General features: G+C 48.1%; 2 protein-coding genes across 32 annotated transcripts in view; one reads left to right on the forward strand and one right to left on the reverse strand.

The window, feature by feature from the left end:
* Positions 1-809, forward strand: part of BAG6 (BAG cochaperone 6) — a 45,445-nt gene extending 44,636 nt beyond the window's left edge. For 24 of the 26 annotated variants that reach the window (XM_087923308.1, XM_087923316.1, XM_026720023.2 and 21 more), the window contains one exon: positions 497-809. In XM_087923308.1, the coding sequence (XP_087779434.1) occupies positions 497-595 (99 nt within the window). In that variant the 3' untranslated portion in view covers positions 596-809. The remainder of the gene's footprint in view (positions 1-496) is intronic. The other 2 variants (XM_087923324.1, XM_087923325.1) reach the window with 2 other exon arrangements.
* A 4,093-nt stretch (positions 810-4,902) lies between these two features.
* PRRC2A (proline rich coiled-coil 2A) overlaps positions 4,903-18,004 on the reverse strand; it is a 49,143-nt gene continuing 36,041 nt past the window's right edge. For 2 of the 6 annotated variants that reach the window (XM_087923299.1, XM_087923300.1), the window contains exons 17-32: positions 16,568-16,818; positions 15,464-15,591; positions 15,216-15,345; positions 14,247-14,332; positions 13,835-14,080; positions 11,856-12,044; positions 11,654-11,728; positions 11,234-11,408; positions 11,077-11,129; positions 10,811-10,899; positions 10,416-10,674; positions 7,917-8,015; positions 7,564-7,794; positions 7,384-7,472; positions 5,784-5,877; positions 4,903-5,671 (exon numbers count right to left, since the gene is read on the reverse strand). In XM_087923299.1, the coding sequence (XP_087779425.1) occupies positions 5,534-5,671; positions 5,784-5,877; positions 7,384-7,472; positions 7,564-7,794; positions 7,917-8,015; positions 10,416-10,674; positions 10,811-10,899; positions 11,077-11,129; positions 11,234-11,408; positions 11,654-11,728; positions 11,856-12,044; positions 13,835-14,080; positions 14,247-14,332; positions 15,216-15,345; positions 15,464-15,591; positions 16,568-16,818 (2,332 nt within the window). In that variant the 3' untranslated portion in view covers positions 4,903-5,533. Of the gene's footprint in view, positions 5,672-5,783; positions 5,878-7,383; positions 7,473-7,563; positions 7,795-7,910; positions 8,016-10,415; positions 10,675-10,810; positions 10,900-11,076; positions 11,130-11,233; positions 11,409-11,653; positions 11,729-11,855; positions 12,045-13,834; positions 14,081-14,246; positions 14,333-15,215; positions 15,346-15,463; positions 15,592-16,567; positions 16,819-18,004 lie in introns of all 6 variants that reach the window. The other 4 variants (XM_087923296.1, XM_087923298.1, XM_087923302.1 and 1 more) reach the window with 3 other exon arrangements.

The raw sequence follows: 18,004 nt of genomic DNA on the forward strand, positions 1-18,004 counted from the left end.
GTGCAATGAAAGGTACCAGAGGTGCTTTTTTAACAGGAACTGGTAATTGCTGTGAAGAGCTGTGGGGTGGCACAGTGATTAGAATGCAGTATTGCAGGCTGACTCTGCTCGCTGCCAGGAGTTCGATCCTGACTGGCTCAAGGTTGACTCAGCCTTCCATCCTTCCGAGGTGGGTAAAATGAGGGCCCAGATTGTTGGGGCTAATAGGCTGACTCTGTAAACCGCTTAGAGGGCTGGAAAGCACTGTGAAGCGGTATATCAGTCTTAAGTCAACATCATCATCATCTTCATTTAGCGACCCCATAATCCCTTATGGGGGTGGAATCTGGGCAACTGAATGGAGCTAGCAAGAGTGTTTACTGGCCGGATGCCCATCCTGTCGCCAGCACGGAGTTTTGTTCAGCAGATATATTCTCAGTGTGCCCAGAAAGATAAATATTTTTTAAGTGCTATTGCTAATTGATGCACTTGCTTTCTTCCCGCGTTTTCTCCCCAGTTGAAATCGGATCTGCAGGAGAGACTTCAGGCCGATCCCAGTTTCACTCCTCAGCGCTTTCCCAGTGCCCAGCAGGCCTTTGTGGCTGAAGACTCCTAAAAGAGGCTGGCCGGAAGCGCCTGAGGCCGAGGCCGGTTCCTCAAGGCCGGCTTCACTGTCCACATGCGCGTGATGCAGACACCCCACTCCTTTCTCAGGCCAAATATTTAAATTCCATTTATTTTCCCCCATGGTTGCAGTGACTTTTCCCCCCCTCCCCCCGTGGAGTGTCCAAGCTGCTGCCAAAATCAATAAAGATTACCCATATGTCCAGTTGTGTCTCTTTTTTTCTCCCTGCCCGCCCACACTTAACAATTTATTGTGGACTTGGTAGCACCTTTAATTACCTTATTTTTGCCAAGCAGATTTTCTTATTTCTCATTCGCACAGCCTTTTCTTGGCAAAGCTTGAAAGAAGCACAGTGGGTTTGGGCTTTAGTTTAGTGTCATGTTGGTGAACCCATGGCACGCGTGCCACAGGTGGCACTCAGAGCCGTTCGTGTTGGCACACGAGCAAACTTACCTCACTGCACCTGTGTGCGCCTCAGCTGATTTCCGGCAGGTTTGAGACCTTTTTTGGCCTCCCAAAGGCTTGAGGACAGCTTCTGCAGGCTCCTACAAGCTTTGTGGGCAAGAAATCTAGCCCTGTTTCGTCACTTCTGGTATTTTCGGAAAACCAACAAGTGACAAAAACGGGACTAGATTTTGCATGCGCATGTGTAGGGGATGTGGGTGGGTGTGGCATTGCCTTCTGGGTGCTGGCACGTGAGTGTGCAAGCACGCACACCATTTTTTGGCACAGGAGCCCCAAAAGGTTAGCCACACCATTGGTTTAGTCAAACATCCTACGCTGTTCAGCATTAAAACCATGCAAGATGCCTCAGAGACGCTTTTTCAAAAGGCAGCGACCGTATTTTTTTGCACTGTTAAGACACTCCAGACTGTAAGACACACCGAGCTTTTGGGGAGGAAAAGAAGAAAAAAAAAATCTGCCTCTGCCTTCCCAGCCATTTTCCCCCATGGTTGGGCCTCCTTGCAGCAAACAGCCTGTTTCAGCCTCAGCACAGCCTGATTCAGCACGAACAGCGGATTGGCGGTTGGATTGGCATCCCGAAATACTGCCGATCAGGTGTTCCAGGCTGCAGGGATCGCCACCACCCATCACCGCTGCCTATCCTTCCTCCCACCTATCGCTACCTGTGTGTGTGCCATTTTGGGCCTCCACGCGTCCCGTTTTTTGGGCCGTTTCAGGGGGCAGACCTCGCCAAGTGCCCCATTCGTTCACCACCATTCGCCGCTTGGAACAGGCTGAAAACGGGACCCGTGGAGGCAGGAAATTGGTCACGGCAGCGGTGAGGATCCCCGCAGCCTGGAACACCTGATTCGGCAGCATTCTGGGAGGCCGATCCAACCGCCAATCAACTGCTCTTGCTAAGTCAGGCTGTGTTGAAGCTGGGAGGCAAAGGGTGGGGGTCTGGGGAGTGGGTGGGGCTTCAGCAACATGCATTCTATGAGACATTTCCACCCGCTTTTTTTTGGGGGGGGGGAAGTGCATTTTATAGTGCAAAAAATACAGTCACTGGACGACGTTTTTTTTTCCTGAGCAAGAAGAGGTTTTGCCTCTCATCTCAAGTAGCTTTCATCAGTTCTGAACCAAGAAAGCTTCTTGGGATGAGGAACATAGTATCTTCAAGGAGAGAAAGAAAAAAAAGTCCAGTTGCCTTTTGAAAAAGCACGTCTTGTGATAACCGTGACTTGGATGACTGAGGATCTCCACAGACATTGAACACTGCAAGGTGTTCGGGGATTGTGCATCCGGATAGCACTGAACAAGCAGCAGACCCAAGTGGTTTTTTTTCTTTTTTGGGAAATCCGTTTTGAGACACTGAATTTAGTAAGAAACCTGGATCTGGGGCTGTTTTCACTGTAGTTGGTCTGCAAAACCATTGAAACCTAAAAACTGTTGAGGTCCTTGGTCCTTTCTGAGCTTGGTTATTTTCTTGCAGACATTTCCTTACCCGTCTACATATCATCATCAGTGCTAGGAATGAGGTTTTCTCGGTTTGTGTAGACATGACTTGCCCCGTCAGTGTTGATGGAAGTGTTTTCATTAGCTCCTTGAGGATTAGGCTGCTGTTGTTTGCGTGGAGAACTTCTTTCTCCAGCTCAACACCAAGTAGCTGTGTGGGTGCTTGAACTGCCCCATGGCTTGACTGCAACAAACTCTACCCGGGGCTGCCCCTGAAGACCATTCAGAAGCTTCAGCTCATGTAGAATGCAGTGGTACAGCCAGTTATGTAACATCTCTGCATGACAAACTGGACTGGATTGCTAATTTTCTTTGAAGATGGGATTCCACGTGCAGATTGCTGCCTGCAGAAAGCCTTCATGGAGCCTGACTTTAAAGCAGTGGTTCCCAACCACTGGGCCCCGGACCAGTACCAGTCTGTGGATCATTCTGTACAGGGCCTCAAAGGAAGTTTGGGCACTGCCATCTTGTTTTGGTGGTGCTTGAGAAAGTGCTTCCGGGTGAGCTTGTCGGTCATTGGTTGGAAAGCGGCGTTTGGGTGCTGAAGGAATCATCGCGCCTTAGTTTCCTCGAAGGGAGGGGCAACTTCAAATGAAGAGCCGTCCCAATGGCGGTGGAGTCTCGCGTTACTCAGGAGATTAAGAGCCTGAAAAGCCCATCAACCACGAGAAGGTACAAAGGAGGAGTTGAAGGTGACGGGGAGAAGTGGGGGACAGCTGGCTGGCTGGTCGCTCCGCTCACCTTGCCTTGGTCATGCGTGCTGATACCGGTCCCGGTCCGTGGAACATTTTGTACCGGGCCGCAAAGAATGAATAATCGTGAAACTGGTCTCTGGTACAAAAAAGGTTGGGGACCACTGCTTTAAAGGGACCGCCTGTCTCCCATTGTATCGCCCCAGTTAGTTTTACCTGGCAGGGTTGGTATACCCTGTGTTTCATTGAACGATTTCATCTTTTGGACCACAGAGTACACCTGTGCATCAACATCCGCCCTCTGGAATGAAGTATCTTCTTGCCTGCCCACCTACCCAAGACTCAAACAGCCTCCATTGTACTTTTGATTTTGAAGGACCCTGAAGAGGGGGCTCTTTGCCCAAGCTTTTGGACAAGGGTGGCTGATGCCCGTTTTTCCCCTCTTCCCAACCAGATTGTGTTCTCTGCCAGGTTTGTGTACTTCTTGTACTGATATTTTAAAGAATATTTTAAACTTGCAATTTATCAGCCTCGGGTGTCACATGCATTTCTGATCGATATTAAATTGGAACGGATTAAACATGAAGACGGCCAAATCGATGGCATCGGGTAAAGCAACCGGACTTGGAATTGACCGAGGAGATACTGAAGTGGGCAAAAGTTTCTGCCTTTTAGAATCAACTGTCAACAACAGAAGAAACATGGAAACACGTTGCAATTCTAATTTCGGAAAAATATATCCAAGGGCTTTTGATATGTCTGTACCTACCAAGATCATAAGTGGGGCAGGCAATGGTTCTCCATGTTAACTCTCTATGGAAGAAAAACAACAACTGGAATTTGAAGAAACAGAGTAGAAAAAAACCTGGGGAACAGATTATTCTGAAGAAAATCTATGTGGTTGATGGCAGAATTAAGAGGCCTTATTTTAGTAACGCTACTACTTCCTTCTATGGTGCATAAGTCACATGCCAGCAGCCTATGATCAGTTAACTTAGAAGAAAAAGAAACTCTTTCCTATCACTAGTCTTTCATCCGTAGTAAGCCTTCTCTCTCTTCCCAGCGAGCTTCTGGGGACCAGAATGGAGGAAAAGGCCTACCCTCAGAGTCTTGAGTTTCTTGGATAGATCTTAACACTTAAATTGGGATGTTTCTGTCCTACTTGTTCTGATGCATCTTCATAAGTTTATGGAACCTGTGGCTAACAAGAGCCATGGTGGCTCGGTGGTTAGAGCGCAGTATCTCAGGCTGACTCTGCTCACTGCCAGCAGTTTGATTCCAATCGGCTCAAGGTTGAGACTCAGCCTTCCATCTTTCCGAGGTCAGTAAAATGAGGACCCAGACTGTTAGGAGACAAGAGGCCGTATTCCGTATCAACTGCTCAGAGGGGGCTGTAAAACCACCATGAAGCGGTAGGTATGTAAGCCAAAGTGCTAATCGCTGTTGCTAATCGCTACTCTAATCCTGCTAAGACCGGCTTCTCCATTTACCGTATGCCAGGTTGATTTCAGGCAATAATACTGCGAACAAACATTGCAGGTTGTTTTCACACGCAGAACTTTCACCAGAGGCCAAATTCTCCGTGGATTTTAGAATGAAATCCAGCTCTTATCAGTAGACATTAAAGACAGGGCGGAACTCAACAGATTGATCTTTTTATTTTATTGGTTTTTTTTTAAACAACTTTTTTTTTTTTTGGTTTTATTTATTAAACAAACCAGCTCGACCACCTTTTAAAAACTCAACGCTTCCTATTTCAAACTCAGGGGAGCAGACAGACAGGAGAGGAGGCAGGCTCCCAGGCACGCCTCCCCCTACTCCCATAAATAGAAGAGGGGAGAGGCAAGACCTCACATGTTCATATTTATATATATTTACACTCCACACTTAAGAGCAGCTCCACCCCCTCCCGTCTCTGGGGATCAAGAGGCAACGCAGCCCCTCCCAGAAAAATATAAACTCAGGTGAAACCAAAGGAAATAAGCAAAAATACATTCAGCTGGGAGCCTCCCCAAATCCTGATCCTTGCCCCCCCAAATTACACTCCGAGTATCCCACTAAGAGTCTAAAACACCCCTAACAGAGGGGACAAATTCAGTCTGCCCCCTCCCCACAGAAACAGAAAAGGAATTAAGGAGACACCCCATCTTTAGGATACATCAACCGGAGAGGAGGGATGAGCCCCGGCAAAGAGCTCCCCCCCCCCCTCCCAAAAAAAATCATTCTGAGGAAAGGATGTCAAAAACCAAATCCAAAAGGGAGGGAGGAGTATTCTGGGCTAGTGGTGTCCGGAGAGATTGGGGTCTTGCTTGTCGGCGTGGGACCGAGTGTCCGTCTCAAGGCGGCGGGCAGGGGCTCCGTCCCGGGGTTGAGGGGCCCGTTCCCAGCAGCGGGGGTTCCACCGAAGGACGTCGGACTGCGAGAGAACGGAAGGAGAAGAGAAGGAGTAAGTTAAGGCTAAGGTTAGCCTGGGCTGCCATCTTACCTATTTGGCCTGCGTTTCAGTTAGCCCCAGAAGCCAGCCTTACCTGCTGGTAGACCTCAAAGCGCTGGGCACGAAAGAGGCCACCGTAGCCGGACCCGGGAGATTTGAGCCTGGCACTGAAGCCTCCGGAGAAAGGCCTGGGGCGGGAGGGAGAAGAAGAGAAGAGAAAAAGGCTCAGCGCCTGGAAAAGAGACCCGAAGAAAAACCCTTGACTGGGGGCTCTTGATGTTGTATCAGGATGTGGTTTCAAGGAAAAGCAGTTGGAACTGTGTGTTTCTTCTACTCCCTATAGATTTTTTTTTTTTTAAAAACTTTAGTTAAATAAAAGCTTATTTATTTATTTATTTTTCCGTTTATTTCCAAACAGAAAATCCTGAAAACCAGGCGTATTTGCTATAAAGAACTATCTTCTGCTCTTCCAACATAAAAAAAAAAGTAAAAAAAAAATCTCTACAGGGAGAAGCAAAAGTATTGAGATTTTAACAGCAACGCCTTAAAACCCTCTTTGGAATTCTTGTAAAGTTTGACTTACTGTTATTAAACTTCCTTCAAGGAGCTCCCAATAATCCTTGCACCTTATAAGAATTCGTTTAGTAACCGTTTCAAAGTTACAATGGCACTGAAAAACACGACTTGTTTCACACTTGCGACCTGAGCAAAATTCAGATGCTTTGGCAACTGGTTCATATTTTATGACGTTGGCCGTGTCTCTGAGTCATGCGATCACTTTTTGTGACCTTCAGACAAGCAGAGTCAATGGGGAAGCCAGATTCACTTCATTGGGTTACTAGGTTAACCACTGCAGGGAGACTCGCTCAATTGTGGCAAGAAAGGGTGTAAAATGGGACAAACTTCACTTAACAAATACCTCACTCAACAACAAGAAATTTTGGGCTCAATTGTGGCCTTAAGTCAAGGGCTACCTCCACAAATGAGGCTTCCCAAGCTTGTGAGATAAATTGGGGGTGGTCAGAGGGGCTGCGTCCAGGAAAAACCTCTTTCCACATGCCAATGTGTTTTTGTAGACCTTTTACTTAAAATAGGTAAATGACAAACTGAAATGCTTATAATAAAAACATTTCCTTCAACATTTCTTCTTTCTTTTTTAAAACAATCTGTAGGCCTCCAAAGCCCCACAGACATTATTCATGGTAAAAGCGGTGGGAGGAAGCGACTGGCTGAGGAATTCTGGGAGTTGAAGTCCACCCCTCTTAAAGTCGCCAGGGTAGATTTAAACTAATGGAAGAAACATTCCTCTCCAACTTGCAGGAACCTCTTTTTTTCCAATCCATTTCAAAACAAGGGAGCTGCACATGCGAACTGGGATTCTCCTCCCCACAACCAACCGTTGTGCTACACCCAGGTGTAATCATGGGAAAAGCTAAGAGTCCAGAACTCGTGGCGACACTTCTTCCTTTAGAACGGTTTAGAAATTCTCCTTTTATACCATGATCATCCCCCATGTTTGAGAGCTAACGGGTCTTGATCGGGAGAGCTCTTGGGCCAGTAAGGGGTATGACACAGGTGTCTCAATACATTTTCAAAGCTTCACCCAGCTGGAAGCACAAATAAAAGAGTTTGCAGTCCTGGGAATATAGATAAACCTCAACCACAGATCATTTCAGCCCGCGGAGAATACTTGCCTGTTCCCAGAAGGGGGCCGGGCACCTACAGACCCCAGACCATTGAGTTTCCGGTAATCTGGCATGGGTTTCATTTCCAGAGCATGAAGCTGAAGGAAACAAGCCTTGTTAGAAGTCGGGAGCTGGAGGCAGCCTTTCCTCCCTCCCGGCAGGCCCCGTTTCCCCAACGCTCTGCTTTACCTCGTTCCGTCCCACTCCGCCGGGAGGAAAGGCTCGGATGGCAGGAGACACCAGTCTCCCAGCCAGCTGTCCTGGGGCCCGGAGTGCCTGGGCAGCCACAGGAACCAGAGGCATTGGAGGAGGGGGCTGTGGGGGTGGCGGCGGGGCGGAGGCAGCTGGGGGTGCTTGTTGCAAAGAGCCAAAGTTCACCACGGGTGGCAACTGGGGTGGCTCCACCACCGGCAAGAGCACCTGGGGCAGAAGCAGAGAGAGAGAGAGAGAGAGAGAGAGAGAGTGAGTGTGTGGCAGACGCTGCATTCACAGCCTTCCCGGGAAGAGTCTGGGGGTCTCCAGGAAAGAAAGCTCACCCTCACCTGTTGGGCAGGTCCTGTGGCCGTCAGGAAATTGCTCTGGCTGCCTTGGCCCAGTGTGGCTGGGTAGAACTCGGAAGGAGAGGCGAGCTCCTGACGCACCTGCGGAAGAAGGAAAAGCAGGTGAGGGAGCACCTGGGGCCTTGGATGACGACAGCACAGAAACCTGAATATACCCTTTGGGTGTGTGTGTGTGTGTGTGTGTGTGTGTGTTTGGGGGCTGGGAAGCACCTAAACTGGGTGTGGGGGAGGAGTTCTGGTCTGGTGGGACTATAATCTGAGTTACAAAGATGATGGGCTGCCGGGGAAGAACACAGGCAGTTTCCTAGCATGGTTTTGATTGCTTATTTAGTATCCTGTGACCGTCACTAAGTGTTGTTTGTATCTTATGATTCATGATGAATATATTTATGAGGACTACAATCGTGGCTTATCACTTTATATCTTTTATGCACCGAAGACAAAATCACAATGGCCAATAAAGAATTCTATTTTCTATTTCTCTATTACAACGATTTGCTTAATGACTGTTCAAGTTACAACACCGCTGAAAAAAAAAGTGACTTATGACCTTTTTTCACACTGGTGACCATTGCGGCATCCCCGTAGTCGCGTGATTTACATTTAGATGCGTGACAACTGACTCCCATTTATGACAGGTGCAGGGTCCCAAGGTCATGTTGATTCCCTTTTGTGACAAGCATAGTGAATGGGGAAACCAGGTTCACTTAACCATGTTACTAATTTAACAACTGCAAGGATTCACTTAACTAACGTGGCAAGTAAAGTCGTAAAATGGGACAAAACTCATTCAACAAATTTCTCACTTGGCAACATAAATTTTGGGCTCAATTGTGGTTGTAAGTTGAGGACTACCTGAAATTCACAAGGATAGATTAAAAAAAGATGGCTTGGAAGTTTCAGGAAACTGAATCCCGTTGGAATCGGGGGGAAAAAGGAAGGAACTGAGCGAGAGACTTGTGTAGTACAATAAAAACCAGACCGATTTAGTCCCTTACACAGACCAAAACTTCCATGCATGGACTGCTTGAAGGCAGATATTTTAGGTGTGTTTAAGACTTTATGCATGGAATCTTTTGCACATTTTCAATAAAAAAAAAAATTGAGGCACATATTTTCCAGAGGATTTAATTCCTTTTTCGTTTTATTGTGCTGACTGGTCTCTTTTACCAATTGCTTTTAAAAAGGTTAAGGGGGGAGGGGGTGCCGAGGGGAGAGACGATAGGAATCTCAATGCGGTTGTCAAAAACTTGGCAAAGGAATTTTCTCAGCCAGCGAAGGAAAGATCTTCCTCTTCTAAGCGTGGCAATATGCTGAATAAGATGCAGTAATCACCCCAATGCCCTCAGACAAGATGGGCACCCCCTTTGGGCAGAAAAAAGAGCAGGAAAATCAGGTTTAATATGCCAGAATTGCATCTCCCGTGTCACGCCCCTTTTGATCTAGTCACTAAGAAGAATCCTCTGCAGATGTCGCCATCTCAGAGAATGCTTTGGTAGCGCCATCTGGCACACAAAGGGTTCAAAATATATATATAAAAAATGAAGTTTTTCTCAGCACGAGTATCTTTGCAGTTGGAAAAAACTTGTTTCCCCTCCCTTTGCATGCAGTATCTCTTTGCTCGACTGCAGGACTGGAAATCAAATCCATTTCACCACCAGAGCTATAAAGGGCTCTTTCAAATGTCGATTCCTGCTCCGTTGCCACGTTATCTGAGTGCTTTTCCACAAGTTGCCCAGATTAAGGAAGGCAGGTTAGGAAGCATATCAGTGGACTAAATGAATAGATAAAACCAAGTTCAGATCAAGAAGCTACTTTTGTCGGCCGTTATTTGACAAACGTTGCCTCAACGAGAAAGTTCTGCCCAGAATGCACCTCTAACTCAAAAGCCTGCTTTGATTAGGTAGATATTCGGTTTCGTGAGGGCTACTCTGTCCCAATCTGGTTCCCCTTTGGAATTCTAGTTCAGCGTTAAACTAGCTTTCTTCAGCAATTTCACCTGCTCTTCACTGTTCCCTGCCCATTAACTGATAGCTCTCAACTTACAACCATTTGTTTATAGTTTGATTTTAGCTCTAGAAAGCTTTCGTTTTGAGTAGGGTAATGACTTATAGTGACTTACATTGTGACAAGATGTGGAAGTCACACTAAGTGATTTACCCCCAGCCCTTGTGGATGCAATCGCAGCACAAGTGTTTTATGATCTGCGTGCTTGGCAACTGTCATGTGTTTGTGACGGTTGCGGTCTTTTGCGGTCACGTGACAGCCCATTCGCAACCTTCCCGGACAGCTTCTGACAAGGAATGTCAAAGGGGAAAAAAAGCTGGTAGGGAAGATGGAAAGAATTGCTGTCTGGCTTAAGGACCCAGCAAAAATCAGGTGCAGACACACGACGCCTCACTTAACAACACATTTTTTCCCAGTCCCTACGGTTGTTGTAAGTGCAAGGCTATTTGTCCTCTTGCATTACTTCCTCGGTACCTGAAGCAAGGCCTGTTCAGGAGCCAACTGGCTTCCACAGAAGGCTGAGCTGTAGATGAAGGAGGGAGGCGGTGCCTGGTAGAGCAAGCCCGTAGCTGGAAGCTTGGGCAGGTCGGCTGCCTGCAGAGCGGCTATTTCCACATACTGCCCTTTCAAGGCCATCCCCGAGAGCAAGGCTGAACTCGGAAGCACTGTGCCCGCTGCTGTCTGAGCTGGAGAAGCAGGGGCCGGGCTGGGCTGGAGGTACAGGTGCTGGGACCTGGGGAGCAAGATACCTGGCTCAGATGGACCCCCCCAAACCTGACCTTCCGGGTCCCAAACAAGGAAGGATCTTTGCTCCACCACCCCCACCCCTCCAACCAGGATCGCCTGCTCCCCCCCTGCTGGCCTCGTACCTGTATGAGTGCACCGAAGGGGCGTTCGTACGGTAGTTGCTGCCACCACTTGCGCTGTGGAGCTGAGACTCGAGCTGGGCGTTGGGGACCTACAGACAAAAAGAGGACAAATAAAAAACGCCATCAGAAGACAACCAAGATGCCAACCAAGATGCCCGGCATCGTTTCAACGGGTCTGCGCCCAGTGCACAACCCCCCCACACACACACTTTCTGCCCCAGGAGGAGCATTTCCCTCTTCTGCCTCCCGCCTGCCAAGATGGCTACCTGGTTCCCATAAAACAGCTCCGGGTACAGCCGCGGCCCCTGGCCCCTCTCACCTGCGGAGAGAAAACACCATCAGGCGGCTAATCTGCTTCCTTAGAGCCACTCGCCGGTCCCATCCCTCCCCCAAAACCAATCAACGCCCCCGCCTTCCCCCTACCTGAGAACATGGGAGCGTCTGCTGGGAAGCTATGCAAACAGGAAGAGGCGGCGGCGGCTGGAGCTCCCGGGAAAGATCGGGGCTCAAAGGACCGACTGGGAGGCATCTCGGGGGATGCCCTGTGGCCGGGAGGGGCTGGAGGAAGCAGCTCCCACTCCCTGGGAGCAGAGGCCAGCTGTGGAGAGAGCAGACGAAGAAGCTGTCGGGAGGCCGAAGGTCACCGTCTAATTCTCCCAATTCCCTCTCTCGCTCAACTCAAATTGAACCTACTTTAGGCCACTGCGAAGTAGGTGGACTCAAACACAAACCTTTAGCAATCTAATTCAAGCTATACGTCGGGGAGCAAGCTGCCTTGGAAGTCCCGTGGGAGTTCCTCTCATCTCTGAGGGCAGCAATAGGCTGCTACCCCGCCCAACTTACCCCTTCGGTGAGTGCCTGGTGCAGCTCTTCACCTGCTTTGGGGACTTCGTTCACAATGAAGCGAAGGTCGGCGTCCTGAAAGGCCAAAGTCCCCAGTCGAGGTCTGAGCCCAGGGCTTCCCCGGCTCAGAGTTTGCCAAGAGTAGCCTGAGGCAAAACTGGGAGAGGCAGGTAACCCGGGTGCTCCCAACGGTCGCACCTACCTTATCGCTGGCACCAAACTGGATGGGCGGGCAGGCTCCCGGGGAGTCCAGTTGAGGGCCCTGTTCAGGCTTCAGCACGGCCAGCCCTTCCGTGCTCTCCTTGGCCTTCTCGGCTCGCTGGGAGCGCTCGGTGCCAATAGCGCCCGGGGGAGGGTGGTCTCGGGGCGGGGGCTCCGGGGAGCTGCTCACCTGTTGCAGAGGAGGAGCGGGGAAGCTCATTGAGGCCCATTTTTCTAACCTTAGCAGGTCGGGCCCATTGAAAGCTGTCCTCCTTCAGCAAACAGGTGACCCATCACCTATTGGCTGAATGGAGGAATCGCTTGCCATTTGGACAAAGGCCCCAGGACAGGTAATCCTCCACTTGTGGATCATAACTGAGCGCAAAATCCCTCTTGCTTAAAAGAGGCTGTTGTGAATTCTGCCCATTTTGCAACCATCTTGCCACAGTTCTGAAGCGGAATCACTGCGATTTAAGTTACTAAATGGTTCTTAATAGTGAATCGGTCTTCCCCGATGACTTTGGTCTGTCACTGGGTCGCACAAGGGGATCAACATGACCCCAGGACACTGCAACTGTCGTAAAGGTGAATCAGCTGCCAAGCACCTGAATTTTGATCATGTCACAATTGGAAATGTTACAGCAGCCCTAAGTTGAAAAAAATCAATCATAATGCCACTTTAACTTCGGTCACTAAATAAGCTGTTGATAGTTCAAGGACTGCCTGTATTCTCCTCATAAGTTACCCAAGAGACACACAGCTACACCTCACTTCAAAATGAAGGCACTACAATCTCTTACCCCTTCCATCTCTCCTGGAAAAACGAAGAGCCAAACCGGCTTCAACCAGATCAAGAACAGCCTCCACCGTTATACACTAAAAGCCTCACATCGCTTTAATTTTATTGAAGGAAGAGGTTTCCAGAATGCAAAGGCAAGCCCAAAGAGGTGTTGTAAGAGAACTGCCTCTCAGCAAGCAAGACTCTTAATCCACTGAGTTGGCTAAAAAGAACTTTTGGCTGAGGGAGAAGCGATTGCAGGATAAGGCGAAATGTGAAAAAAGCCCACGCGAAGCAAACAATATTCTTTCCTTTCCCCAAGCCCAATTCCCCACCCCCACCCAGTCCACAAAAGGTTGTTTGGAGAGTCTCTGAGGCGTGATAAGAGTTTGCCCTCAGAGACTGATGGCCTTGGAGTCTGGCTGAAACCGGCCGGGAGAAGAGTTCCTTCTGTCTAGGAAGACGCTCCCCGCTCTCCCTATTTCCCAAGCAGTCAAGGCAAAAGCAAAAAAAAACAAGCCAAAAATGCCAGCAAGCCTCCCTCACTTTCCAACATAATGGCAGGACACAAGGGTGGACCTGACAGGTGTGAGGGGATGTCCAGCAATTTGCAAAACTAGAAAGAAAAGGTTCCTTGGAGGGAATGCTGGAGGGATGCAGGGGGTTGAGCACCCCATTTAAAAGATTCTACTTGAGCTGAACTGCAAGGATCTCAGAGCAAGGAATCGCATCTTCGTTCCTTTTAACTAGGCAACTGCAATGAGGTCACCCAGAGAAAGCGTAATTGCTGGAAAATTGCCCTATTGTAGCTTTGCTTCAGGCCCTATAATTGTTTATAAGAAAAAAAAAAGAGGATTCTGGGTGCAATTCAAAGTGCTGCCTTCAACCTATGGGGATCTAGGGACTAAGACAAGATCACCTTGTCTCTTATCACACAGTACCTAAAGCAGCAAAGGTTGAACCATCTGACTCCAAAGACTGAGCCCTACCTGAGGTTAACCAGAACAGAGAGTAAAAATGGTGACAAGAGTGTCTTCCAAGCCCAGTAAGGATTAACTGATGGTATCAGAAGAACACACACATTTAATTAAGTCCTACATGGCAGAATGTTTACACATTGCCAGAAGCCATCAAGATCACAAGAGGCAGAACGAAGAGGGAAGTATCAACAGTTGGCAGCGCCCCAAGAATAAATGCTGTACCTTCTTGTCCTTGAGCAAACTGGAGTCTCTAGGTGGTGGGGGCCTCCTCCTTTGTTCCTTAGCGTCCGTTGCTTCTGGATCGGGGGCCAAGGGATCATCCTTACTCTTGCCAAGGGCTCCACCCCGCTTGGTGGCAGCATCCGGGGTGGCTTTCAGACCCCCATCGGGAGAGCTGCGTTGGCTACAGGTGGCCGAGGAGACCTGGGAGTCACTGCTAAGGTCCACGCCGCTGTCAGACAGGCTCATCTGAAAAGAGAGGTCAAGGGGATTCCGGTTAGGAGAGTTCGGGATGAAAAGGAAGCCCAGAACAAAGTCTCTTCCTAAGTGGCTTAACGTCGGTTCCGCTCTCTCACGGACGTTGCTTCCCCCACCCTCTTCCAGCAGGGACACCCCCCTGCCCCAGCTCTCTCACCTCTGTACTTGCAACCTCTTCAAAGGCATTCAGTGGGTCAATCCATGGTTCCACAGAGGCAGGACGGTAGCTTTTCCGAGAAGAGTCTGATTGAATGAAGTACAAGGGGAAATTGTGTGGGGCTTCTCTACAACCTCTCAGGAGGCCTTCAAGGCTCACCCTGTTCAAACTGAAGACTTGTTCCAGCTCATAAGAAGTGTTTGTTTTCCAAAGATACCTCAATATACTACGATAGCTGGAACTGTTGGTACAATTGGATTGACCAAAGATAGATTTTATACTATAAGGCAACTACACTATAAGGCAACTATCCACTATAAGGATAAACCTATAGCAGTGATATATAGATATATGTAAAGATTAGGTGTGTGTATATGGCATAAACTAAGGGATATGGGGGAAAAAAAAGATCTTACCAACTGTGGAAGATGAGAATGTTTTTAATTGCTTTCTATTCTTTCTGTCTATTTTCTTTTCTTTCTCTTTCTTTTTTTCCCTTTTCTTTCATTTGTGTATGTGTTGTTGGGTTGTTTTAATTGTAAAATTAATAAAATTTATTTATAAAAAAAGAAAAAGACGTGTTTGTTTTCAACCTACGCGAATGTTGCCAGACATCTGGTGCCCAGGGGCTGCAGACACTTCCTTGCCTGTTCCTTGCTAAACACCTATCCAGAATGCTCAAAGAACAGCTGACAAAATGGACATTAAAAAAAAAACCAAAACCCGACACCTATACAGACACACCTTTAACTGGTATGATCAGGTTTGTTCTGGTCCAAAGGATTGTCCATCGCTGCTAGAGCTGCCTATGTACACTTCAACTCAATCTCAACCCTCTTCCTTTCCTTTCCTTTCCTTTCCTTTCCTTTCCTTTCCTTTCCTTTCCTTTCCTTTCCTTTCCTTTCCTTTCCTTTCCTTTCCTTTCCTTTCCTTTCCTTCCCTTCCCTTCCCTTGGATCAAATAACTTACTAGAATTCAGACGGTTCCAGATCTGTGGGGCTAGCCCTTCTGACACTGGCACACTCCTGCTGTGAGGCTCTCCTGGTGTCTCTTCTTTGGAGGGTACAAAACTTGGCCCACTGGGAAAGCTCAGGGGCTCCTGGGAGAGGTGGAGAAAGAGGCACCAAAGTTACCCCTAAGTGTTTAAGCCAAATGCTTGTCTCTTTCCCTCAATTTTGCACTAGGATGAGGGGGGGGGGAGAAACCCAACTGCTTACCTGCTGCAGAAGATCTTGCTTGCGAGGCCGTTCTCGGCGTTTTGCACCAAAGCCACTTACTGCGCCAGATTCCTTCAGAGGAGCACTGCCGGAACGGAGAAGCTGGTTCTTGTCCAGGAAGCAGGAATCTGAACGGAGAGAAGGAGATAGCGATTCCAATCAAACCAGACAAGACAGAATCAGGTAACAACATTAATGATAAAAACTCTATACATACACAATATCAGAGTTGGGAGGGGCCTTAGAGGTCTTCTGTTCCAACCTCTTGCCCAAGGACAAGACCTTATATCATTCTGGAAAAATGGCTGTGTAATCTTTTCCTGAAAATTTCCAGTGTCAGAGCACACTGATTAATTGTTACAATTGTCAGGAGATTTCTTAATTTTATTTAAATTCTGTCCCTCTCTGGAAGCTGACACGTTTTGCTTCTCCGAGCACATTAGTGGCAACGCAGCAGACAGGACAATAAGCTATTCTTGCACCGTGCCTCGGGGAAACCAGATCTGTCATTAAAAACTCATATGAGCTTCTAGAAATTTTACTGTCAAAAGAGGAAAAGAGATGGGAGTTCTGAAACATCGTGGTCCTCCTGGCAACTTCCATTTGAAAGCTAATAAACTAGCAATCTTTGAACTTCATTTTAATAGCTACCACGAACAGCCCAAGCTGTTTTTTTCACTGTGTAATCTCATCGATTACAATGGGATTATTAAACAATAAACACGAAACGATATGAAACAAAGAAAATGCTTTTCCTCTCCACCCCATGAGCCGAGCTTCCACTCACAATCCCTGCGAAAACTGGCATTCTTGCCAACTAGCAAATTATAGTCCCCAAAGTGCTTTTCAAATGGCAACTGGACTTTCTTGGTTTTTTTCCCCTTCTCATCCAAGAAGATCGTTCACTGAAGAAGCTTTTTTGGATGAGAAGCGAAACGTCTTCAAAGAAAAAGAAAAAAAAAACACGCCCCCAGTTGCCTTTTGGAAAAAAAGCACCTTTGGGACAACCACGACTTGGATGCTTTGAGAATCTCCACAGACATTAAGCAAATCATAGAGCCCAAAATTTTTCGAGCTTTGGCCTAAAAAGAGCCCCAACGTTACCTGTAGTGCTGCCACTCCTATTCTCAAAGCACCCCAACGGGAGGCCCGAAGGGTTCCCACTTCCAGATCCGAGGAAGGACGGCTGAGCCGGGCCAGGGGAGCTGGGCTTTGTGTGGCGGCTGCCCAGTTCAGCTAGAGCCTGCTGGATGCCAGCTGGGTCACTGTGAATGACGCGATCCAAACGATACACTGTACTGGTAGTAGGAGCAGGAGGGAGGCTCAGGCCGGGAGAGTGATCGTCTGTGTTTCGGCTGGAGGGGAGCAAATGGGGATCGATGGAAATATTACAAAACCGAAGGCAGAAAGGAAGGAGCGGGCAATGATTTCTTCTCCCTCTGTCCACAGTTAGGCCACCCTCAAATACCCTCCCTTCCATTGGGGGCCAAAGCAGGGGTGGGATTCTACCGGTTCGCACCTATTCGCTAGAACCGGTGGTTAACATTCTAAGCAGTTCGGAGAACCAGTTGTTAGAAGAAATTACTGGCCTAATCCTGTAAGGAAGGCAGGAAGGAAACATTCTGGTGTTGCTTACAGAAACTGCCTCTCCGTTAACCCTTATTACGTTCTTGGCAGGACTAGACTTCCTGTCTCAGGAACTTCTCTAGAGGCTTTTTCCCCTCCTTTGCTGGTACTTTGTTTGTGTGGAGTGACCATTCAAAGTTACAATGGCACTGAAAAAAGTGACTTATGACCGTTTTTCACACTTAGGACTGCATCCCCACAGTCATGGGAGGCCAGGCGAGGAGATGTGTGCCTCAATGTGAGTGACACTGAGTCGGCCACACCCAGCCAATAATATGACCACCAAGCCATGTCCACCCAGTCACATGACCACCAAGCCATGCCCACCAACTGAGCCATGCCCACAGAACCAGTTGTTAAAAAGATTGAATTCCCACCCCTGGGCCAAAGGTTTTACTTTCTAGGCCTGTGATGGATGAAGCCAGCTTCTCGTTTCTGACTCCGTGGGTCTTGACTCAAGAAAGGGAGGGACTTGTTCTTGATCCAGCCTGTCAGCCAAAGGATTTTACTGACACCAAAAACAGAGTGACACACTGGCATACAGCTAAGGATTTTTATGATAAATTCCTTGAAAGAAAGAAGTGGGGACTGGGGAGCCTCAGAAGGGGGTGGGGGGATTCAAGCAAAATTTTTGGTGCTTGTGTTGAAGGCACTGATGAGGACTACCTGGTTAAATAAGCTTTTGTCAAGAAGACTAGTTGGATACCTGTGCTTCGCTACAAAAGTATGTGGTCGGGCTTAGTTTTGGGGGAGGAAAATAAGGCAAAAAAGAAAAAAAAATCTGCCTCTGCCTCCCAGCATCCATTGGTATTCATCTGGCTAGTGTCCTGTCAGTGTGTGAGAGCTGAGGGCTGTTTGGAAACTGAATCAGTATTTGCTGTGTGAGCAAGGAGACAGCAAGGAGCCTGGGCGTGG

The sequence above is a fragment of the Pseudonaja textilis genome, chromosome 2 (assembly GCF_049901715.1).
Source record: "Pseudonaja textilis isolate UNSWEBS1 chromosome 2, rPseTex1.2, whole genome shotgun sequence".
Taxonomy (NCBI): Eukaryota; Metazoa; Chordata; class Lepidosauria; order Squamata; family Elapidae; genus Pseudonaja; species Pseudonaja textilis.